The sequence below is a fragment of the Cricetulus griseus genome, chromosome 2 (genome assembly GCF_003668045.3).
Source record: "Cricetulus griseus strain 17A/GY chromosome 2, alternate assembly CriGri-PICRH-1.0, whole genome shotgun sequence".
In the NCBI taxonomy this organism is placed as follows: domain Eukaryota; kingdom Metazoa; phylum Chordata; class Mammalia; order Rodentia; family Cricetidae; genus Cricetulus; species Cricetulus griseus.
The window spans coordinates 330,589,902-330,614,761 of NC_048595.1; the positions used below are offsets into that span (position 1 = coordinate 330,589,902).

General features: G+C 37.2%; 1 protein-coding gene across 7 annotated transcripts in view; it reads left to right on the forward strand.

The window, feature by feature from the left end:
* Slc38a9 (solute carrier family 38 member 9) overlaps positions 1-24,860 on the forward strand; it is a 79,031-nt gene that overhangs the window by 32,966 nt on the left and 21,205 nt on the right. For all 7 annotated transcript variants that reach the window (XR_003482493.2, XM_027401465.2, XM_027401466.2 and 4 more), the window contains 8 exons: positions 1,886-2,007; positions 2,135-2,198; positions 2,881-2,974; positions 6,738-6,908; positions 10,018-10,077; positions 11,246-11,437; positions 12,897-13,004; positions 23,681-23,787. Coding sequence is in view for 6 of the 7 variants with exons in the window: in XM_027401465.2 (XP_027257266.1) it covers positions 1,886-2,007; positions 2,135-2,198; positions 2,881-2,974; positions 6,738-6,908; positions 10,018-10,077; positions 11,246-11,437; positions 12,897-13,004; positions 23,681-23,787 (918 nt within the window). In the remaining variant the exon portion in view is untranslated. The remainder of the gene's footprint in view (positions 1-1,885; positions 2,008-2,134; positions 2,199-2,880; positions 2,975-6,737; positions 6,909-10,017; positions 10,078-11,245; positions 11,438-12,896; positions 13,005-23,680; positions 23,788-24,860) is intronic.

Consider the following 24,860-nt stretch of genomic DNA (forward strand, 5'->3'; position numbering starts at 1 on the left):
GGGGAGAAAGTTGTCTGACAGCATCTCCTAGATCCTTGTTAATAAACACGTGTATCTACAGATCAGCATCATCAGCATCACTGAGAGCTTAGTAAAAAGGAATGTGTGGGGCTTAGTCAGAACCAGTGAAGCATAGTCCGCATGTCAGCAAGATCCTTCTGTGTGTCATAGGAACATTCAGATGAAAATGCCACCCTAGACCACAGCCACAGTGAGAGCCAGCCCTCCAGTTTTCCATGCCTCCTAAGCACACCCCTGTCTTCCACATCTTCCCATGCATAATCCAGACCCAGAGACTGAGCACAGGACATAGAGTTAGGTGATGTGTACATGGAGTAGGTTCATTCTTCCTTTTTGTGTACAGCAGTGTGAGAACACAACCAGAATTTTCTACCTCTTATTGAACTATGCTCCTTATAAGTTTTGATTTTACTTGTTTTTATCCCCAATTTGCTTTGTCAGGTATAGTGTTTTTCCTTGATGTAGCATACATAGTCTTATACTTTTTTTCTTTTTACTCATAGCAGAAGACAAGATAATCTAGATTTTAGAAGAGTGTGGGTGAAGAGAAGGAAAAGGACAATTTTCTTATGTATTTTTGTCTGTATCTCTGGGAACTAGTTGTTTCTGAAGCCACACACCACACATAGCATTCAGGATATTCTTTCCTACAAAGGCACCATTAATCTCACTGCATTAGAAGAGAAGGATGTGACATTGTTGTACTAATTCTATGTCCTTTCTTCCTACTAAGGCTGATACTCCATCTCTTCCTTGAAGTCTTCCCCTACCTATGTTGGTTCTCATTTTTTATCCAGTGAGATAGAAAAGCACAGAGTTGAACACTTAATCTTATCATGCCTTCTAGTCTTGTCTAATTGTTTCACATGTCCGACTGGAATTTGAGACAGTATGAGGCAGTTAGTTCACTCAAATAAGAAACCTAGCACAAAGTTGCAAATTTTTATGTAGGTGTTAAGTATTAAAAGATCCACACTAGTTCATACTCATACTCATCAGATTCCATGCCTTTAAGGACTTCCTCTTCTGCAAGAACAGCCTTCAGGAGATGAGCAGTATCATCATGGAAACAGAATGGGTTTTCCCCTCCAAATTAGGAAGGTGGAGTTAGAAAAAATGTAGGAAGTAATAAGAGAAATAAGTGTATAAGGTACATCTCTTCAGTCTTCTTTGCTACATCTGATACTTCTCTGTTGCCTCCTTCCCTTTTGCTTATATACTTAAATGTCCTTGCTCCTAAAATCCTTGTTTCACCATTCATTAAGCTACTTTGTTGCCTGTCTTTTACTCGAAGAATTTTAAAATTAGTCTATATACTGTTTATTTACTTACTATCCATTAGCTCCTCAATTCTTTAGTCTGTTTCTTCTAAACCTCCTTCACCTCAGAGTTAAGAAACACCACCCAGTTCTTAAAAAGCTCCTCACATAAGGATGGCCTACTCCGTAGACAGTTTCATTTTATTCTTTGCTTCTCTCTACTCATGAGTGTGAAAAGTACTTTGATGGTTAGAGAAAAATCCTTGCTCCTTTGCATCTACCACTATATTTGAAAAAAATAACTTTTAATTCCTTAGTCAGGGATGCATAGTGTTAAATGTTCACAATACTTAAAAATATATCTAGAAATGTCTTAAAGATATGCATGCTGGAGGGGTTTTATAATCCCAACACCCATGTAGCAAAGACAGGAAGATCACACATTTGAAGTGGGGGGGGGGGCTCACAAAGGCCCAGATGTGTACTAGCCAAGTACCTTCCTTGCATCTGCCCTGCAAGGAGCCCATCAACCAGAGCCTCCCACCTGTTCCAGGTCAATGTCAATCTTAGAAGTGTGTCTAAATCAGTCTCTCCTTTTCTCCAAGATTGCTCCAGACCACGTAGTCCCAGCCCCAGAGGAATGCTATGTGTACAGTCCACTGGGCTCTGCCTATAAACTCCAGAGTTACACTGAAGGCTATGGTAAAAACACCAGCTTAGTAACTATGTGAGTAAAACTACTTCTTGGAGTGTGAATTAAACTTTATATGAGTGAAAATAACTGGTTGTTTAGTTCTGTCTTAAAATGTTTAAGGAGCCCAACTTCATATTTTCACTGGTATTTACTCTTTCAGTTTTATGATTTGGAATACCATGATGGGAACATCTATACTAAGTATTCCTTGGGGCATAAAACAGGTAAGATAATTTTTGAGTATACTTTAATCTGAAAATTTCTTAAGATTAATTATTTTTATTTTTAATTGTGTAAATGTGTGAGTCTAAGTGTGGGTATATGCAAAGTACCTATGTCCATGGAGGTCAGAGGTTAGATTCCTCCTTCAGCTGGAGTTATAGGCAGTTGTGAGCCACCCAACGTGGCTGCTGTGAACCAGGCCCAGCTCTGAAAGGCTGGTATTCATTCATTCTTAACTGGTGAGCCATCTCTCCAACCCCTGAAATTCTTTTCTATACCTGTAATCCCAACACTTAGGCTAAGGTGACAGAATCATTAGTTCAAGACCAGTTTGGGCTGCATAGTAAACTTTAAGCCAACCCCTTTTTTATTCCATATGTCTCCAAAATAGATAAATAACTTAATTAAATAATAACTTTGAGGCTTAGAATAAAGCTCAATAATAACATGCTTTCCTAGCTTACATGAGGTCCTGAGTTCAATTACTAGCACTATAAAAAAAAATGACTATTATATTTTGTTTTATTATTTACATAAAATTCTCTTTAAAAAGCAGATGGTCTTTACATTTTTCCGTTGTCATAGTTTTATCTTATGATAAATTATTTGTTTAGGGTAACAAGTAATTGCATATGAAGTTATTCTTACATAGTGAAAGGAACCCAATTTTTTATCTTTCAAAAGGCTGGATTCACTACTGGAATGTGTGTCATCGTGCTGATGGGCCTTTTGACACTGTATTGCTGCTATAGAGTGGTGAAATCACGGAGTATGATATGTAAGTAAAAATACATTGTCGCACAAATTAATGCTTGATGTCCTTATAAGAATAATAAAAGTGTCATTTAGAGAAATGATTGCATTTTATTACTGTGTGTATGAGTGCATATGGACATCAGAAGACTACTTGATGGAGGCAGTTTTCTCTACTTCCACCATCGGGGTCCTAGAGATTAAACTTAGGTTCTCAAGTTTGGTGGCAATTGCCTCTCCCTCTCATTGTCCCCAAAATGTTATACTTTTAAAACAGAGCCTTTGTCAGAATTATTAAGATCTCTATGGTTCTTACCAATTATTGTTTGTTTTGACCTATACATAGCAGACCTAAAAGCATAAAGTATTAACGGAAAATATCCAAGTGTAAGCAATTCTTGAAGTTGTATAAACACATTTCTTCTACTTATTTGTATAAATTCTGGATCAGAGGATCAGGAAGATAATCTTCTTCTTGTTGTTTTTAAGCTTCAAATGGGGTCTTGTTGGATTGCTAGGGCTAGTTTCATTCTTGAGTAGAAATGATGCCACCCAGCCCACACCTACTTTATTCTCCCAAGCAGCTGGACTGGTGTGTGCTGCTACACAGAGACATCTTTTTAAGTCATTTTCACATATTTTAAACTGAATATGGTGATGCATGCCTATAATCTCAGAATTCCAAGTTATTCTCAACTACATAGGGGGTTAAAGACCAGCCTAGGCTACATGAGACTGTCTCAAAAAATAAAAATAAAAATAAAATAAAAAAACATATAAGCACTTTTAGGGCTACACAGACTTGTATTTTTCATTCAGTCTTATTAGCATGTTCCAATCAACCTCTAGTTTGCAGCCTCTTTCTTTAGTTAAACCTAGTCTTAGTCACTTGTGGAGTATTGTTTAAAATCTTGGGAGTTTTGTTTAAAAGCCATTCAAGTTCCCAGTTGAGTTTGTTTAGCCTTTGGTTTCTGTGGTTTTGGTTATGACTGAAATGAGAACTCTTTATACACATGCAGTAAGTGAGGAACTTACATCAGGTTGTTTGTGTGGTGGAAACATGGCTTCCCCTATACTCCTTTCTGACTGCTACAAGTAACACCTGTGTTTCCTAAATGCTCCCATTTAAAAGGGTGAACTTGCATCAGTTCATTTTACAAAGTCTACAGAACCCCAAAGCAAAGCCTGACAAGACATTACAAAACATTATTTGTAGAATCAGTCATGTACAAAAATAATATCCTGTGTCTAAAATAGGGTTTATTCTGATGAAGCAAGAAAGATGCTCTATTAAGAAACTTAACACAATTCACTACATTAACAAAATAAAGGTAAAATCCATGATTACATCAATAGATTCACCCCCAAAAGCATTGGATGGAGTTCAGCATCCTTAGTAAAGTTCTAAGGAAAATACTACTTTAACAAATTAAAGACTGTTTATCCTTAAATCAGGACCAGCAGTATTCTACAGTGATAAAATCCTTATGTCATACCTATCTCTGTTCTTATTTCGTACCAAAATATCAAGACAAAGAAAGTACTATTACAATAACTCAACCATAGAAAAACAAATAATTTGTGTTCTTTTTATATACATTCTTATCATTTAATATGTTTTATTACAATTTTGTCTCCCACTCCATCACTTTTGTTTAAGGGAATTCTGTGGGTGCAGTCACCATTGTTATCTTTGATGTTTGGTTAAATGACTGTGCATTGTACATTGTGGCTCTATTGTATTTGATTAATAATTGTGTACTGTAACACATTTATATCCTCTGTTGTTTAATATTCTAAGTAATACTCTTCTAAAAATAATTTATACATATTTTGTGGATCTTTTTAAGTTATTTTCTTTAAATCTTGACCCCTAAAGAAAAGAACAATGGGCCTGACATTGTTAGCACAAGCTTTTAATCCCAGCACTTGGGAGGCAGAGGCAGGCAGATCTCTGTGAGTTCGAGGCCAGCCTGGTCTACAGAGCGAGTGCCAGGACAGGCTCCAAAGCTACACAGAGAAACCCTGTCTCGAAAAAAAAAAAAGAAAGAAAGAAAAAAAGAAGAGAAGAGAGAGAGAGAGAGAGAGAGAGAGAGAGAGAAAAGTGTGGGCTCAGTGGCAGAGCACAGGGTTGGCATTGCACAGCTACATGGGTCCAATCCAGATTTAAAAAAAAAAAAAAAAAAAAAGAGGCAAAAAAGAAAAGACAATTGCTAAATTTAAGTTTATTTCTAAGAGCTGTGATTATTCCCAGCAGTACCATCTGTACGTTAATGGTTCTGTTTTGTTGTGTTTCTTAGGCTTGCAAAGTGGTGTGATTTTCTTTAATTGTATCATGTGTTTGTATTCTTTTTCTCTTTATCCCCAAGTTCCTTAGTGCTTTTATAGTTCTGCTAAGTACTTTATATGATATTGCAATTAGTTTTTATCAATAATTTCTTATGAATTTCCTTCTCGCTCAGTGTTTGAATGGTTTTCATAAGCAGTTCTGTCTCTTGTATAGTTCATAAAAGGATAATCTTTCATATTAGATTTCTATGTTATTTTCTAACTTTAATTTGTTAATCTTTGTTGTTTGTCTTGCTATGTTTATGTTGTTCAGGTGTTCACAAACTCACTGTATAGCCCAGGCTGGCCTTGAGTTCACATATTCCTGCCTTGGCATCCTGAAGTCTGGAACTGCAGGTGTGCACTTTTTTGCCTAGCTTTACTTTTTAAATTATTTTGGGGGAGGGGAGGTTCGAGACAGGGTTTCTCTGTGTAGCTTTGGAGCCTATTCTGGCACTTGCTCTGGAGACCAGGCTGGCCTCGAACTCACAGAGATCCGCCTGCCTCTGCCTCCCGAGTGCTGGGATTAAAAGCGTGTGCCACCAACGCCCAGCTACTTTTTAAATTCTTAACTCAGTTACCTCAAATTTAAATTGGCTTATAGCATAAAATGACTCCAGACAACTCTCCTTCATGTTGTTAAGTAGTGTTTAACTGTTAAGTAGTGTTTTAAATGAGCTAACAGAATGACTTAACACAATCCCAGAAATCTGGGAAGCTGAGGCATTAGGATTGCTGTAAATTTGGAGCTAGCCTGGGCTGTGCAGCAAGACACCATCCCAAAAAAACTAAAAAGAGAGTATTCTGTTTTTTCATTCATTTATTAAAACTTTATTAAAAAGAACTTTTAAATAAGAAAGTCATGCATCAAAATTAACTAGACCTAAAGTCTATATATCTTAATGAACATCTCTGCAGTCAGAGTAGCCATTCTGAAGCTGTAAAGCTTCATATTGGGCTTTATACTTTATTGCCAAATACATTTTCATGTACTTATCCACCACTAAAAAAAAACAAGCCATGATATAGTTACAACTGGAAAAACAATTTAGTAGAATAATAGTATTAGATTGACCTCTATGGCCTATGACCTGTTTACCCAAAACCTTTGGTCCTGATAACAGTGTTAGGCATAGGTTTGACTTAATCCAATCAGAAAATAGTTGGTTAAAAAAGAGAGTATTCTGTTTTTTTACTAATTAGGTTTCCTACTCTTGGTTATCACATGTTCTTTTTAGTTATAAAAAGTTATGATGCTATGTTTCTCAGATTATACTATTTGCTGATCACATTTGTTTTATTACATCCTAATTGCTAGTTTTTCCATAATACATTCTTGTATTTGTTGTTAAAGTAGTCATAATCTTTTGTTAAATATTTTGAATTAATTGGGGAATACAAATTATAAATGTAGAGTATGTGACCAGTATCTAGTCTTATTCTCTTTCATTTTTATCTAGGTACATCGGACACAACTACCTGGGAATATCCAGATGTCTGCAAACATTATTTTGGCTCCTTTGGGCAATGGTCGAGTCTCCTTTTCTCCTTGGTGTCTCTTATTGGAGCAATGATAGTTTATTGGGTGCTTATGTCTAATTTTCTTTTCAATACTGGAAAGTTTATTTTTAGTAAGTATTGATATAGTTTTTAACAAAGTTACCCTCAAATATTATTGTAATATTTTTGTTCTAGCCTTACATTTTTATATGTAAAGTATTATATAATCCTGGGTAATATGTTTGATTCAGCTTTTCTATGCTTATGATCTCAAATATCATGAGTATAAACATTAATTTTTTATATAAATATTGTGTTTTATTCTGACATTTTTAAAAATGTATTTCAACCATACTCACTTCCTGTTCTGCTGTCTTGTTCCCTTCCACTCCCTTTAGTATCCTTCCTCTTCCCAACTGGCTCCCTTCTACTTTCATGTCTTTGTTTTGGTCACCCAGTGAGTTTCATTAGGGTTGATTACACGAACATGGGTGAAAGTTTGTTTACTGAAGCATACACACTTTAGCAATGTCTGTACCACTAATAAAACATCTCTCCCTCCCCATCAGTGGTTACCTGCATATATATTTCTCATGAAGGGGTGGGCCCCAAGAGCCCTTTCTCCTTCTGTATAAGTGTATCCACAAGCCCAGTCTTATGAAGATACCACAACTGCTGTGAGTATCTTCAAGAATGGAAAAACATGTCATGCCCAGAATGACTTCTGTCCCTGACTTCCTCTGGCTCCTGAGGGGTTTTTTGGTCCCTCTTCCAGAATGTTCCCTGAGCCATAGAGAGGGTGGTATAGTTGTCCTGCTTATGACTAGGCATTCAACAACCATTTATTCTCAGTACTTTGGCCAGTTATGAGTCTCCACAGTTACCACTGACCACTGCAAAATGAAGCGTCTCTGGCAAAAGCTGACAGCGGTGGCATTTTATGGTCATAAACATAGTTATGTAGGAGGCAGTTTAACAGGCACATCATGTCCATTTAGCAAAACAACAGCAGTAACTCCCACACCAGGGTGTATGACCTCCCCAACTGCATTACCTTTTAACAAGCAATATTCCTTCTAAATCTCTAATTAGTATAAAGTATTTCTACAACATTTTAGTACTGAAACAGAGAAGTTTATGAGGTTCACTGGTATTTGTTGCTGAAGAATTTTATGTTTGAACAGTCAATGAATTTTACTCACGGAAATAGTAGGAACTGAAAGGATAAAACAGTAAAGAAATATTATTTATGTACCACAGAACTGTTCCCTGCTCAGTTCAGCTCTAGAATTCTGAAGAGGGCATTAACAACCCAATCCAAGTATTTTTTATAATATTTTTAACTTGGATGGAGGATGATCATTTTAAGCTTTTTTTGGCATTTATTTGTATTGTGTGGGGGGGGGTGTAGATGTATGTATGTGGGTGGATGCACACATGCCAGGGCACACATGTGGAAATCAAAGAACTTGTAGAAGTGTGTTCTCTTCTTCTACCACTTTCGTTTCAGGGATCAAATTCTGATTATATACTAACCACATATCCACCATCATGATGTAAACATCTTAATAAAATGTATTCACTTTTTATGTGGTGGTTCTTTTCAGGGTTTTGTTTTATTTTTTTAAATCTTACTTTAAAATTAGTCATTTTTAGTTTTATTGTTTGTTTGTTTTGTTTTGCATCAAGGTCCATAAGTCTTTTATATACATTTTAGAATGAACCAACTTGTCAAATTCTAGAACAATATAATTAGGTTTTGGTTAAAGTTACGTTGAATATTTCAATCAACATATCATAATTAGTATTATTAGGCTATTGATTTAGGGTTAATAAGAATTCCATTACATTTATTGATGTGGAAAGAAATTGTGCTAGAATACTGAGTTTTCCTATTCATGATCATAGCATAGTTTAAATTTCTGTTTAATGTATCTTAAGTTTTTCTTGGTAAAAGTCTTATATACTTTAGAAAAATTTTTTGCTTGACACCTTACTGTTTGTTATTAAAAAAAACAAGCGTTAAACAGAAAATTATATAGAATCCTCATGTTGGTGCACACCTTTAACCCAGCACTGGGGAGAGGGGTAGGCAGAGGCAGGCAGATCTCTGTTTTACACCAACATGGTCTACAGAGTGAGTTCCAGGTCAGCCAGGGCTACACAGTGAAACCCTGTGTCAAAAAAAAAAACAAACAAACAAACAAAAAAACCCACTGAGGAAAAGGAATCCACATGTTCCTCTCACTTAGCCTTAACAATTGTCAACATTGCTCTGTTCTAGAATAGTCTGCAATAGGGTTTTTTAACTCCCTCACTTTTAAAAAAAATATTGCTCCTTGAGAATATTTTTTAGACATTTTACTCTAATTGTCCCTCCAATGAAATTTTAATATCAGATATTTTATAAAGTGTATTTATCTGTACATTATGCTTTTTTAAAAAAAGTGTTTTTTCCTCCTCTCAGGAATGAATTTTTCTCCTTGGTAATATTATCACACCTATTGAGAAACCATGAGCCCCATGCTATGGCCCTCTCTGCTCTAATTCAAATATTATAGCTATAGGTTTTTTTTTTCTTTTTTTAAGGTATAAAGCATGACCTTATCTCAAAACAAACAAAAACCAGACCTACCACACTGTTTACACAACCTCATATTCACAATAGAATGGCATGCATGTTCAGGACCTGCACATCCATGCCTTCATCTTTTGTACTTCCTTCCATCTAACCCAGCAGTTCTTACAAGCATGACAATTACTATGCAGCCTTAGCTTTGTAAAGGTGTGAACTGTACCTCACGAGAACATTAAGTAATTTTCCGCATAGGCTTGCTCATGTATGGTTGTTGGTTCCTTTTTGGCATACTTGAGAACTTTATATAAAATGTAACTGTACTTTTATCTTCTTTCCAGACTTTTTTTCTTTCTCTTTTCTCTTTCTTTTTTTTTCCAGACCTTTTAACTATCATTAATTCAGTCTTTCAGGTAGCTTTTTTTTAAACCTTGGATTATGCAAATTTTTTCCATATGGGCCTGTGAAGTAAATGACATCATTTCTGTAGGCAAAGAAAACTAAAAGTGAAACTATGTAGCTAAGAAATAGCTTGGGTTCAGTGTACTCAATAATATATATACAGTGAATAACCATGTTTATAAACAAAAGACTTTAGATGATGATGGGATTTGGCATGGTTCATTCATTCATTGTTTAACTGTATGTTTGTCTTTGACTTACAGATGTTATTCATCACATTAATGACACAGACACTATACTGAGAACCAATAATAGCAACCCTGGTAAGTAATTTGGAATTCAATTTGTTTCCTTGTCCCCAGTCCTGCTCCCAAAAACGATTTTAAAATAGAATTCATGACCCCAATTTAGGTAAATAGTTGGGAAAAAATTGTTCTTATATTACTGGGCTGCTATACAATTATTGATGGTACATTTCAGAATAGATTTATTTTTTAGAAATAAGTATTTGAGTGTGATTTGATAGTTGTGCACCTGCATGGCACGTGGGAAGCACTGGGGCTGAGCCTTGGTGTCATAAAAGACTAAAGATTAAAAAGAGCAAGACAATAAGCCTGGTGAGATGTCTCAGAGGGTAGCAGGCTGATGACCTGAGCTTGACCCCTCGGACCCACAGGGTTGAAGAAGGAGCTGCTCCTTCAAGTTGCCCTCTGACTTCCACACACTGTGGCATGTAAATGCACAACAAATAAGTTATAAATAAATAAATGCTGAGAGAGAAGAGAGGAAGCAAAGAGAAGACAAACATTCTCCAGACTTCCAGTTCTCAAGGTGTCATCTAGACTCTTAGGCTGCTGTAAGTGGGGTAAACTCCAGAATAATTTTGGATTGTTAAACTCCAAATTCTTCAGTTTTTCACTAGTGATCAGGGATTTCTGCTTTTAATTCCCTAACGCATAGATATTTTTATTATAAAAGGAAAAGGGGGGTCAGTTAAATGGCTCAATAAATAAAAGTATTTCTCCCCTAAGCCTGATGAGTTTAGTCCCAAAACCTACATGGTAGAAGGAGAGAATGGACTTAGCCAAGTTGTCCTCTGGCCTCTGCACGTGTGCTATGGTGAACATGCACACACATAAATAATAATCTAATCAAATTTTTAAGAGAAAAAGGCCTCTTATTTGGCCCTTGTATGCCAACAATTACTCTGCATGATACATCTCATACTACTGAACTACCATAAGCCCAATATTTTCTGTCCAGCCATAGAGCCAAGCATTTTATGGGGTCTTTCTTTTGTTCCTAATACATGAGCATGCTACATCCAATCTTTTTAAAGATTCCCTCACTTTTCACTATTTATATTTAGATGAAAGATTCCTAAAACACCTCTATAACCCTTTTCCAGAAGTCAATGCAGGCGCCAGACCCGGGCATACTGATTCTCCAGCTTGTGTGGTCTAATCTCTTACATGCGCTTTACTTTGGCAGTGATTTGTCCAAGTGCTGGGAGTGGTGGCCATCCTGACAACAGCTCTGTGATTTTCTACAATGACACACAAGTCCAGCAGTTTGAAAAGTGGTGGAATAAGTCCAAGACAGTGCCCTTCTACCTTATAGGGCTCCTCTTGCCACTGCTCAACTTCAAATCTCCTTCGTTTTTTTCCAAGTTTAATATCCTAGGTAAGGTACTGCTTTGTGGGACTTCAGAAGTTTGAGTGGGGAGAGAGTTACCTTCCTGGCTGTTCATATCTACTTAATTTGTTCACTCATATGATACTTTAATTTTGATGCTTTTTGTTTTTCTAAAAGAAAAATGGACACAACTATTTCAGGTTCCTTTTGCCTTTTGGGAGTTGGTTTTCTTGATATGAATTACTAGGTTTCCCATTCTAGCCCTCTTGAACAATTTATTTCCTGTCAGAGTACAGCTAGAGGAAATAGAACCTTTTTAAGTTGACAAAAAGACCTTCTGTGAAAGGTCAGATCTGGTTAACTAAAGGAAATCTGGAGACACCACTTACAAAGACTTGTTAAACTCAGTATGTAGGATTTTACCTCCCTTCCAAAGCTTTCCCAGTAGGCAGCTGTAGTGCACAATAGTCAGATTCCACCATAGCAAGGAACTAAGAGAGACAAATCAAAAATGTAGCTGGGTCCCAGGAGATGAAAGGAAGGGGTAAAGATGGTGTCTCTGACTGTCTCCCTCAGAGCAGGATGCTTTAAGCCAGTGTGAACACAGGGAGAAAATGAGCTGTTACATAAGCTTGGCCTCTTGTCTTCATCTTTCTGAATCAGCTAATCTCTAAACCCACAGTCCAGCTTATAGAGCTCCTGTGGTTTCCTGACTCGCTGCTAACTTTCCAGTGGAACAAGTCTTTCACAAGCGTATGAATTTACAGAGGGTTTGCTCAGCGAGACACCATGGTCCTCAGGCTTCTAACCAGACTTCAAGACATTCCAACTGTAACTTCCTCACAGCATTGGCACCTAAGGGCATTCAGAATCGGATCTGATTGTCTCCTGTAGTGAATAACCTGGAGTTGGAGATACAGCTCACCGAGGGGGCACTTGCCCAGTTGTATACCAAGGCTCTGAGTTTGATTCCCAATACTACAGAAAACATTATTTTAGTTAAAAAAAAAATAACAATGCTCTAATTTCTACACTACTAAAAATTCTGTGTGGCAGAGCCTCCCATAGTTACTAGCTGCTTGGTCACCTTTCTCAAATGTTTGCTACTTCTCTTTCTTTACTTTCTTATCAATTCAAATTAACTTAGACGTTTCCAGTGTGATGAGTGTCTCCCAACACTTAAAACTTGGTTCCATGGTTTGTGTGCTTGCATTTTCTCTTGTATAACTGACAATTTTGTAATGGATTCTGTTGTTGCTTACACTGAATTCCTAAGTTAACTAAATAGTTCCCAATCAGTGAGCACTAGTGAGGTTGCCTGATCTTGGTCTCCTTAGGCTTACTACCTAATTTTTTGTTTCATTTTCTGATAACTCAAAAGTGTAATTTTTATTCTAGCTTTTTTAGTAAGATTAATGAAAATAATTTCTCTATTCCTGATTTTTTAAAGTAGTCCATAAGATATGCAAAGATGATAAGTGGTTTCTGAATTTGTCTGTCCTTACAGGTACAGTATCCGTCCTCTATTTGATTTTCCTTGTTACCTGGAAGGCTTTTCGCTTAGGATTCCATCTGGAATTTCACTGGTTTGTGCAAACAGAATTTTTTGTCCCAGGTGAGTTTGTCAAAATAAGAAATAGCTAAATAACAATAATGTATCTTTAATGTTAGTCTAAAACAGGTAATACAAGGTTAATGTGATAGCTCTTGCCTGCCCTTTCCAGCATTTGTGAGGCTGAAACAGAGGACTCCCATGAGTTCTAAGCCAGCCTGGGTCATAGCGTAAGATACTGCCTCAGAATAATGAAAATAAATAAAACAAAACAGGATTATAGTTGGTATTTTTGGCAACTAGGAATAACCAGGGCTCTATCATTTTCAGATTGACACTTGAGTATTGGCATTAATTTATAATGCGCGTGGAAAATCAAAACCCTCTGTAGGCGTTCTAAGGAACATATTCTTAGAATGTCAGAGACTTAGAACATTGTTATACATGTTGATAATACTGCTCATTAAAATAATTGTTCCTGGCTGGGCATGGTGGCACATGCTTCCAACCCAGTACTCAAGAAGCAGAGTCAGGGTAGGATTGCTGTGAGTTCAAGGCCAGACCCTGTCTCAGAAAAAAAAAAAAAAGAAAGAAAGAAAGAAAGGAAGGAAGGAAGGAAAGAAAAGAAAGAAAGAAAGAAAGAAAGAAAGAAAGAAAGAAAGAAAGAAAGAAAGAAAGAAAGAAAGACCATTGTTCCCTTACGGGTTTTTCTGTAATTTTATTGATTTTCAGGTTAAGATTATGATTATTAAATAGATTTTTGCACCTGTCTCATTTCTCCTGATTATAATGTAGCAATTTAGTTTCACCCAAATTTAAAATATATAGTACATTTTTAAAAGCACCAATAAAACAATGAATAAATGAATGAATTATACTAAATAAAAAGAGATTAAAAGGTGACTATTACCATATTAGCCTCCAAAATCTGACACATACATGGTTCCTGCACACCATGCTGGATGTTTGAGCAGCACAAGACCTCTTTGAGACTTTTGTCTTCTAAGGGATTTCTAGCAATAAATGCCTGGAGGAGGCCAAGCTCAGGAGCTCTCAGAAGCTGTTGCAGATGTAGGTACCTTCTGGCACCCTGACTCATGTGAAACTGTAAATCCTACTCCATTCCAGGCTGTCTTCCACAAATACGTTGCCTCCTTCTCTAGACATAGCCAACAAGATGCCCAGGAGTTTCTGAAGCTCCTCAGAAATCAAACAACAATACCCCTGGCTGGGCTCCACCAGTTCTGGCCAATGCTCCAGTTCCCTCTCCACCTCTCTGAGGAGAGGCTCTGTGTGAAGAACCGGAATTAAGAGATGATGACCCAACCAACTTAATGTGGAAACAGTACCTGGATCGAGAAGACAGCTAGATTGTGTACCTGTTTGTGGGACAATTGAAAATTTGCCTCAGTGCCAGGCCTGTGGGTATCGATCCACGACCTTCGAGGTTTTTGACCCATCTCTGCCCATCCCCAAGAAAGGATTTTCTGGGAGCAAAGTGTCTCTGAGGGAGTTTCAGCCTTTTCACCAAGGAAGAAGAGAGTCAGAAAATGCCTCAGTGTGTGAGCAATGCCAGCAGAAACACGAAGTACCAAAGAGTTAACAGAATAAAGATTCCCCCTGGGAAAAAAGTGACTGTTACAAAATAGCTTGAAAACTAATCATAAGAAAATAATACTCAATTTTATTATTGGTCTAGAAAGACTGCTTTCTTTCCATTCTTCAGTCATCGGGCAGTCTAGACTCTCGAGTCAGTTATCCAGTCTTTGTCTCCCTATTTCTTTGTTATAACCTTCCTAGGTTTTCAAGCTGTATAGAGCAGGTTGTCACTGAAAATCGTTGATTATGTTACCATGGCTTCTTGTTTTAGAACATCTGACTTTACTAACTCATTTTCCAAAGTACTGGGCCTTGAAAGGGCAAGTTTCTTACCAAAATTGTATGGTGGTGCACACCTTTAATCCCAGCACTAGGGAGGCTGAGGCAGCTGGATCTCTGTGAATTTCACAACAGCCAGACCATGAGAGACCCTGTCTCAAAAAAGATTAATAAAAAAAAGGCACTGATGAAAATAGCAGTATTGAATTCTCCCAGTAATTGGAAAAAATAATCCAGCATATTGTTTTTTTAATATTACATCTATTGTGATTTATTAAGCATTAGTAAGGGAAGTTTTACTAGTGATAATAAACTGAAAATAGATACCCAGTGTGGCTACAGAGATAGCCTAGCAATTAAGAATATCTGTTGCCCTTGCAAAGGACTCAGATTTGGTTTGGAGCACCTGTGTGGAGTCAACACCACCACCTGTAACTCCAGCTTCAAGGGAGTGGTATTCTGTGGGTACCTGTGCTCACATACACATATACTCACACACAGGCACAATTACACATAATTAAACATAAAATACATTTTTTAAAAATGTATAACCAAGGTGGATAAATAGTTATCTGGGAAAGAAAAAAGAATTTTTTTTTTGCTTGTAACTACTTTTTTGTTTTGTTTTTTCTTGTTTTGCAGATTTTTTCATTTGAATTAGAAACAAGATTGTTTCACATGACAATCCCAGTTCCCTTCTCCCGGGAGCAAGAGTTCCCCGATGTTCAGGTCAGCTGTTTCTGTGGGTTTCACCAGCCTGGTCTGGACCCCTTTGCTCTTCACTCATCCTTCTCTGCATCTGGATTCCAGTTCAGTTCAGTGATTAGTTGTGGGTGTCTACTTCTACTTCCACCAGCTGCTGGATGAGGGCTATCAGGTGGCATATAAGTCAGTCATCAATCTCATTATCAGGGGAGGGCATTTAAAGTAGCCTCTCTTCTGTTGCTTAGATTGTTAGCTGGTGTCATCTTTGTAAATCTCCAGACATTTCCCTGGTGCCCGATTTCTCTGGAAACCTAAAATGTCTCCCTCTATTATAGTATCTCCATTTTTGTTATCCAGAAAAGAAATGCTTAAGGAGATGGTAAGCCATTCATTTTCCACTATCAAATGGTATATGGTATGAAGTGGAAATAACGAAGATTAAACAAGGCATAGTTTCCATTAGGATGCTTAAAGACTGTCTGAAGAATGAAGTGTATCCTAAGTGTTTTCTGAGAGGTCAATTAAAAATCAAGAGAACACTGGAGAGGAGAAACCTTTACCATCCTCATAAAAGTACCATCATTTTACAATTCTAAAGATATTTATGTATTCTTGTTTCTTTTACAATTACTTATTACATTTATTTATTTATGCATATGCCACAGCATGTGTGTGGAGGAGATCACAGGACAGCTTTTGAAAGTCAAGGGTTCTTTCCTTCAACCTGTGGGTTACCCAGTTTCTATTGGTTTTTGGTTATTGGGTTGCTATTGCTGCAACAAAACACCATGACCAAAAAGCAAGTTGGGAAGGAAAGGAATCATTTAGCTTACACTTCCACATCTCTGTGCATCACCAGAGGAAGCCAGGGCAGGAACCTGGAGGCAGGAGCTGGTGCAGAGGCCACGAAGGGGTACTGCTTCCTGGCTTGCTTCCCCTGGCTTGCTCAGCCTGCTTTCTTATAGAACCCAGCTGTCAGCCCAGGGATGCTACCACCCACCATGTACTGGGCCCTCCCCCACCCATCAACAATCACTAAGAAAATGTCTTATAGCTGGATGTTATGGAGACATTTTCTCAACTGAATCTCCTTCCTCTCTGATGACTCTAGCTTGCATCAAGTTGACATAAAACTAGCCAGTACGCTGGGTACGGAACCCAGGTTGTCAAGTTTAGCAACGTAAGTTGTTTCTTGATGAGCATCTCTCCTCCCCATTATTCTTATTTCTAAACTTCTACTTTTTAATATGCTTGCTCTCAGGTAGTAGTTGGGAAAAAAGATTAAACCTCTACTTAAGCATTTACTCTACTTTCCTACTAACTCAAAGACCTTTATCCCCTAAGTAATGTCATGCAACCAACTGGCTTTATATATTGTCTGTATGGTAACCAGCCTAATTTTATACTTCCAGCCCAGATACCCCATGAAGGCCATTCTCATGTGTCCAACTCACACCTTCTCTATCTTTACTTCAATGTCTATGGAAATATCATGCTCAAATTGGCAAAGACCAAATGTTTGTTTGTTTTTTCAGTGTCCATCCCTATCCACCAACCTGTTTGACTTGCTCTTCTCTGGCCTTCCCCACCGTAAAACAGAAGCTGTTTTCCAGTTGCTTTGGTCAACACTGTATAGTCTTTGACCATTTTCCATCCACACCCAACCCATCTACAGAGTGTGTCTGTTTTATTTTTTTAAAAAGTTAAGAATGTAGCTTCTTACCATCTCCACCAAAAAGAACTATGTCAAGCTATTAATCTCTTGTCTGTGGATTACTTTAGTGCTAATTAATTTTGTCTGTCTCCCCACCCTAAGCTACTCTACACCCAGCAGCTAGAGTTATATTTGCCAAACAACACAAGGTAGGATGGTAGTATGGCATGCTTGTGGTGCCAGCCCTTGAAGGATCTGGAGTTTAAGGCCAACCTGAACTACTTAGTAAGACCTGTCTTAATGCAAAACAACAAAACCCAAACCAGAATCCACAGAACTCTTTAATGATTTCCCATCTCATTAGGAACGACAGGTCTTTAAATAAATAAATAAATAAATAAATAAATAAATAAATAAATAAATAGCAGGTAGTTCTTGGATCCAATCTGACCTGATTCTGTTCTTTCTGACTTAATCCCCACTGTTTTCCCTCTTACCCACTGACTGCAATCACACTGGCTTCCTTGCTGTTGTATGAAAATGCCAAGCACACTTCTGTCTTACCATTCACTGTTCCCTGTATATGAAAGTCCCTGTTCTCTCAGATGCACAGATGGTCAGTGTTGTTATGCAAGGTCTTCTCTAACTACCTACCCTTGCCCAGGCTTCTTGGGACTTTTCCTTAAAGCTCTTATCAGTACTAACCTTATAGCAAGCACCTGTGACATCTGTTAGTAATTCCTGATTCTAGTGAGTTGGAGTCTTGGGGGGCCTCAAATTTTTCTAATCCATTTGGCTCCTGAACTTCACAAAATAGCAAAAGTTACAGTAAAGGGAGATTTATCCCATAATATTTCTAAATGTTTGGGGTTCTTGAATTCACATACCAACAATTAATTTTCTATTTATGTATCTATCTCCTTTAACTGGAACATTACTCTCTGAAAAAAGTAGTATTATTTATATTCTTTAAACTTCTGTATTACTGTTGTATCCCCAAATCCTATGATACTTGCTGGCACATAATGAGTGCTAATAAGAAGTAAGTGTTGAGGGTCAGTGGGATAGCTCAACAGGTAAAGGCAGCTGCTGCCAAGCCTGAGGACCTGAGTTCAGTCCCCAAGACCTACACTGTACAAGGAGAGAACTAGCTCCCTCAAATTGTCTTCTGACCACCACATTCATACTGTGACATGCACACACACACACACACACACACACACACACACATTCCACACCCACACATACACACATTCATACACATTCACACACACACATTCATACACATACACACATACACACTCATACATACACACATTCATACACATTCACACACACACATTCATACACATTCACACACACACATTCATACACATTCACACACACACATACACACATTCACACACACACATACACACATTCATACACATACACACACACTCAAAAGAAGTAAAATAAAGATGTAAAGAAATATTTATTGAATAAGTAAATGTGTTTATTTTACTTCTTCCTGAATCCCATTAAAATAAGAGTGAAGAAAGACATGATGAAGGTGAACTAGAAAACAGTAGGAACAGGCCACATGGGAAGCCAGAGCATATTTCAAGAAGTAGACAGATGTCCTAGATGGCATTTTTCAAAGAAAAAGTGCAAAAATTTTTGGTGTATGGTAAAGATTGAGAGGCTGAGAGTTTATGATTCTTGAATAAAGTTTGAGGAGAAACTAGTACTACCTAGATAATTAAGGAACTAAGAAAGAAAAAGTTATTTATTTCCTCCAGAAAAACAGGTCAATGAAAAGAGTTTTTATATAAAAGGAAACTAATCACAGTACAATCCATTGCTCACTGTGAATTCAGTCATAATCATAAAAATAAGAACTTGATTTTTCAAATCCAAATTAAAAATAGGGTTACTTAGCACTTCCGTTGCCCGTGTTGGCTATAAGCATGCACCAACCACCATAGCTAGTTAATTCCATGCTGAGGACCAAATCTAATTCCTTCTCCATGCTTGCCACGCACTTCAGTGACTGAGCACATCCCCAGTATTGTTTAACTTTTAACAGTCTTTGTTTGTTTGGGTTTTACCCAAAGGGGGTGGGGTGGGCTAGAGGCAGACAAGGTTTCATGTAGCTTAGGCTGGCCTAATGTACTCTGCAACTAAAGACAGCCTTCAATTCTTGCTTTTCCTGCATTTACCTACACAGTGCTAAGAATACAGGTATGTGTCACCATGCCAGGCTAGGTTTTTTTGTTTTTGTTTTTGTTCTTAAGATTTATGTATGTAGATAGTATTCTGCCTGTCTATATCCCTGCAGGCCAGATCTCATTATAGATGCTTGTGAACCACCATGTAGTTGCTGGGAATTGAACTCAGGACCTGTGGAAGACCAGCCAGTGCTCTTGACCTCTGAGCCATCTCTCCAGCCCCTGCCAGATTAGCTTTTAATACTGCAATTAAGATGACATTTCTAAGCTAGGTATAATGACTCATACCTGTTAATCCTAGCACTCAGGAAGCTGAGCCAGAGGAATTGCCACAAGTTAGAGGTCAGCCGGTGCTACAAAGTGAGATTGTCTATGTTAGGGTTTCTCTTGCTGTGAAGAGACACTGTGACCATGGCACCGTATCAGGTGCCATAGCTTGAGCATAGGAGACCTCAAGGCTAGCCCCACAGTGACACACTTCCTCTAACAACCCCAACAAAGCCACACATCCTAATAGTGTCCACTCCCTTTGAGGCCATTTTCTTTGAAACCACCACAGAAACCTATCTAAAAAAAAAAAAAAAGCCCTCACAATTCTTTGACATCAAAGAGACTTTAGGTACTAGTTTACTATGTGCATGTACGTGTGTGTGTGTGTGTGTGTGTGTGTGTGTGTGTGTGTGTGTGTGTGTCACACAAAGGCCAGGTGTGTGTGTGTGTGTGTGTGTGTGTGTGTGTGTCACACAAAGGCCAGGGATTATATCAGGTGTTTCCCTCAATTAACTTCCAGCCCTTTGTGAATTTACTTATATTCTTTAAGTATAATGGAATAATCATGTCATGAATGTTATATCCTTTGAAAAGGCATATTAGGCATATTTCCCCATAATATGTGTGTGTTTATAACTTTAATTTTCATAATTGCCAAAAGTGGAAGCAACCCAATGTCTGTCTGGTGAGTATCTAAAGTATGATGTGTCAATACAATGGAATACTCCAGCACTAGAAAGGAACAAAGTACTGTGGTTATGATCACACAACTCTGAATATACTAAAAAAACATTTAAGTTCACACTTCACACAAGTAAAACACATATGAATTATATTTTAACAACCCTAAAAATCTCAGGTTTTTTAATTTTTGTTCAAAAAGTATTTGTGTCAATCAATTGCAAAAGCCTTAATTTGAAAAGGATCATATTCATCGACTGTCATAGACAGGTTGATTGCTTTGAGATGGAAAAGATCAATCAAAGAGAAAATCAATAATCTCAATTCCAGAAACAATTTTAAGTAGAGTTTTGTTCGTATACATGGCTGAGAGTCCTTTAGTTCTGACAATATTGTTCCTGCTACATGCCACACAGTGTTTCGTAAAACATGACCCACTGCCCTCCAAGAGATTCCAGTTGATCAGTAAAACAATTTGTGAAATAACAATCATAGTGTAAAGAGGTATACCAGAGACACTGGAGTACAGAGGAATTGCAATGAAGAGGAGGCAGAGAAATGATCTCAGAGAAATCTATTAAGGGCCAACAGGAGATCACTAAATGAGAAATTGGAGAATTCTGAGAAGTATGCCATATACAGTTAAGGCCTGAAGTAACATGACTCATTTAGGAAATTATGAGAATTTGAATGGCTCAATTGAAAGAATACTTGTTGAGAAAATGGTAGGAAGTACTAAAAAGCAAGAGTGGGGCTGAAAGCCTTCTCTTTTAAGCTAAATATAACTCTAAAGGCCAGTTATGGCTCTCTCCTCCCCTCCCACACTTGAAAGATAGGCTTTTGTCCTCCGAAGACCAGAAGGGAGAAGGAAGAATAGTCCTATAGTTCCCTGTTTGAAAATAGAATTTGGAATGAAGCTGACATGATGAAATGCTACCCAAAACAGGATGAGGTCAGGGGTGCCTTTCCCTTCTTTTAGTCACTCTCAGTCAACAGTGGAACACTGTCAAAATCTTTGGGTTACCTAGTATGCAAGAGACCTCTGATTTGATCCTCAGCTCTGTGTAAAACTGAATATGGTGAAGCATGCCTCTAATCCCAGAGAAGTAGATATAAGAGGATCATGAAGTTCAAGGTCATTCTCAAGCACATAGTGGGTTTGAGGTCAGCTTGGGCTACATAGATTCCCATCTCAAAACAAAAATGAGCCTTAGGTTCTAGCATAAACACAACACAGATGATAACTGAAAACTTCGTAGTAAGTGATCCAGGACTCAAACCCCTCAAATCTCCGTTTCTCAGACACTTCTAACACCAACTGGATCTGTTTCAGTAAGCAGGTACCAAAACCGGGTTAGAAGATAAGAAGTGTATAAGGGCAACCCTTCTGCAGAATTAAAGGAATTAGGAGCAGGACTAAGCCTGGTTAAGATATGTAGGAAGGGAGAGAAGAAAAGGAAATGGATTGGACAGAAGTAAATTCAGAAAGTCCTGGCCAGCCACTATGACCCTCAATGCCTCTAGAACAAGTTACAAAAGTGTGCCTGAACCCTAATACACTGCAAGCTCAGGGTTGGCTAGTAGCTGTCCAGTGGGAAAATGATTAGTGCAGGATCGGGGCAGCAGACACCGGAGGGCTGTAGCCGGAAACCATCAGCTAACAACCTCCTTGCTTAGGTTCTCACTTAAAGGGAGATCTGAGTGTTGTAATTCCACAATAACGTGTCAGAGTACTTCAATGTATGGCACGTAGAAATGAAAGTACTCATAGGCCAAATTGTCTATTTTGCTAATTTGTTTTCTTAAAGCTTCTCACCAGTTAGTATATAAGAAATATATTTATGTGGCAGGGCAGCCTTTTGAGACAGGATCTCCCTTTAGCCCAGGCTAATCTGGAATTTACTGAATAGCCCAGACTGACCAGGGACTCAGCCTAAATGCTAAGATTACAGACATGAACCACCATGATTGGTGATTTCTTTCTCTTCTTTTCTTTTTTTTCCTACTTAACTGCCTTTTACTTTGGATTCCAGCTAAAGAGTTTGTCAGATATTTCTCTGTTAAAAATATCAGCAACTAAATTCATCTGCACATGATTTTGTCATCATGCACTTGTAATGTTGTTGCTAACTAGAAGTGATCTCAGTTTAAGAGGTGTTTTAAGAAGATGACTAGAAAAAGATTTTTTTTAAAACTAATAGGAAGAATTTGCCTATACAGTGAATTGCATTCACAGATAAAAAAATATAGATGGAAGCTGACAGACAGGAAATATGATAGCAAACAGAATAAACCAGGCATGGTGATTCATGACTGTAACCTGAGTGTTGAACTCAAGAGGCTCAGACAGTGAGAAAAAGCAAACAAAAAAGAAAAGAAGTAAAACAATAGACTTTTGTTGGCCCTAGCTTCTGATTTTGTTTAGAACTGGTAGTTGATTCCTAGTGGGTCACTCTTCCTTCCCTAAAACAATGTAGCAAAGAGCGGGTAGACCTTTTCTACAATGCTGCTCTTTATAGCAAGCAGTCCCTGACATTGTTCTCTGGTTTGCCACATGCTCTCCCCAAAATCTACCAATATTGCTGAGTAAATTGTAGTCTGATTCCACATTGACTAATTTTTTCACTTATTTATTACCTGCCTACAAACAGTGGTTATAAAGTATTATTTTTAAATAACTACTTACTGTAGAAAATTACGTGGTTAATTTAAAATAAATCCTGTCAACCAACTACTGTGATTCTGTCAACATCTTTTCTTGAGTACATAATCTACAGCTGCTTATGTGCATTTTAAAAAACAAAAGCAAATCACGATTGATATGCTGCTGGGCTCAAACATTTGTCCTGGTATTAAATCTTAACAGCATAAGTTTTAAATACTGTACCTCACTGAGAACTATATCTCAGTTTAACCAGTAATATTTTTATGCAATGCATTTTAGATTTGTCACCCAAGAAGCTTTGGTAGCCATTTCTCCATCTGTGATTCCTTTTCTAGAGGAACTTTTTAGACAAACTCAGGTATAGGAGGAGTGGAAGATTTTAGTCCTAGACAGACCCTGAATTTAAATCCAGTTGTGGGATCTCAGCGAGGGATAACTGAGAAAGTCACAGAATGCACACCCTTCATTCCTTTTCTTTCTCTTTTAAGTGCTTTGACCAAGTGTAATGCTCACTTTGAGGGACTTTATAAACGCTTGAATATTTTTATTCCCTGGAGAAATGATGATGATGGTGGTGGTGGTGGTGATAAAAGAGGGGACTGATTTTAATGGGTGCTTGATACTCATTTTCTACTTGTCATTTTAACAGTTTTGTTTTTGTCTATTTTTCTCCTAGAGATAAGATTTGAGTTTCCACAGCTGACTGGAGTGCTTACTCTTGCTTTCTTTATTCACAATTGTATTATCACACTCTTAAAAAACAACAAGAACCAAGAAAATAATGTGAGTTGTTCGCTGAGAAACTGACTTTGATGTTTCCTAAGGATAAACTTTAATCAATGTTTGATGTACTTTATAGTTTGAGTAAAATTATGCAATTTGTTTCTATACCTTAATTTTTAAGCTTAAATTATAGATCAGTGGTCAAGCATATGAAACTTTTGAATGGTAACTATTTTAGGCTTTGCCAGCTATATGTTCTTGTTATAGCTTCTCAATCCTGCCATTGTGGAATGAAAATAGCTACAAACAATAGGTAAACAAATGGGTGGTGTCTCTGTTTCAATAAAGCTTTATTTACAGAAACAGACGGTGGGTCAGATTTGATCCATAGACCAGAGTTTGCCAAACTGCTATAAAGAATCTACTTAAAAAGTAAAGAGGTATAGCTAATAACACTCCAATAATAATAAAAATAAAGATATTAGAGAAGACAAGAAAAAAAGATGTGAAAAAGAATCTAAATAGCAAGATGGTAGATTTAAACCCAGTTACATTGATAATTACACTAAATATAAATGATCTAAGTATAACAATAGAGAATTGTCAGATTTGTTAAAAAATGAAATTGTTATCTTTAAGAAACTTTAAATATAAAGCTATAGCTTTTGCATACTATAAGAAATTAGAGCACATGTGTTACTAGCAGCACAAATGATAATGTCAAAGCCAAAGAGGAGTGATTATATTGTGATCCTTATGGACTAACTCCCTTGGAAATAGCATAACGATATATATAAAATCTACATTTGACTAAATGCCTAATAGGAATAAGTGCATACTGTGTTTGAATTAGATTTGGCCATTTACTAAAACTATAAAAATAATAGTTAACAGTATATTTATCCTCAGTTATTCATAATGTAATATTATAAATAAAGTACTGTCTAGTTGATACTGTGAGATCATAATGTTCTTCAGTTGTGTTCTTTTTTTCCACTTTCCATCTTAAGTCTGCTAGTATTCATAAGCTCATTTGTGAATGAGTCTCTAAGCAAGTCATCATGCATTGCAAAGGAAGTGCTTGTGTTCTCTGCTTTGCTTTGCTTTAATGTCAAGTTATACAGAAATTATGC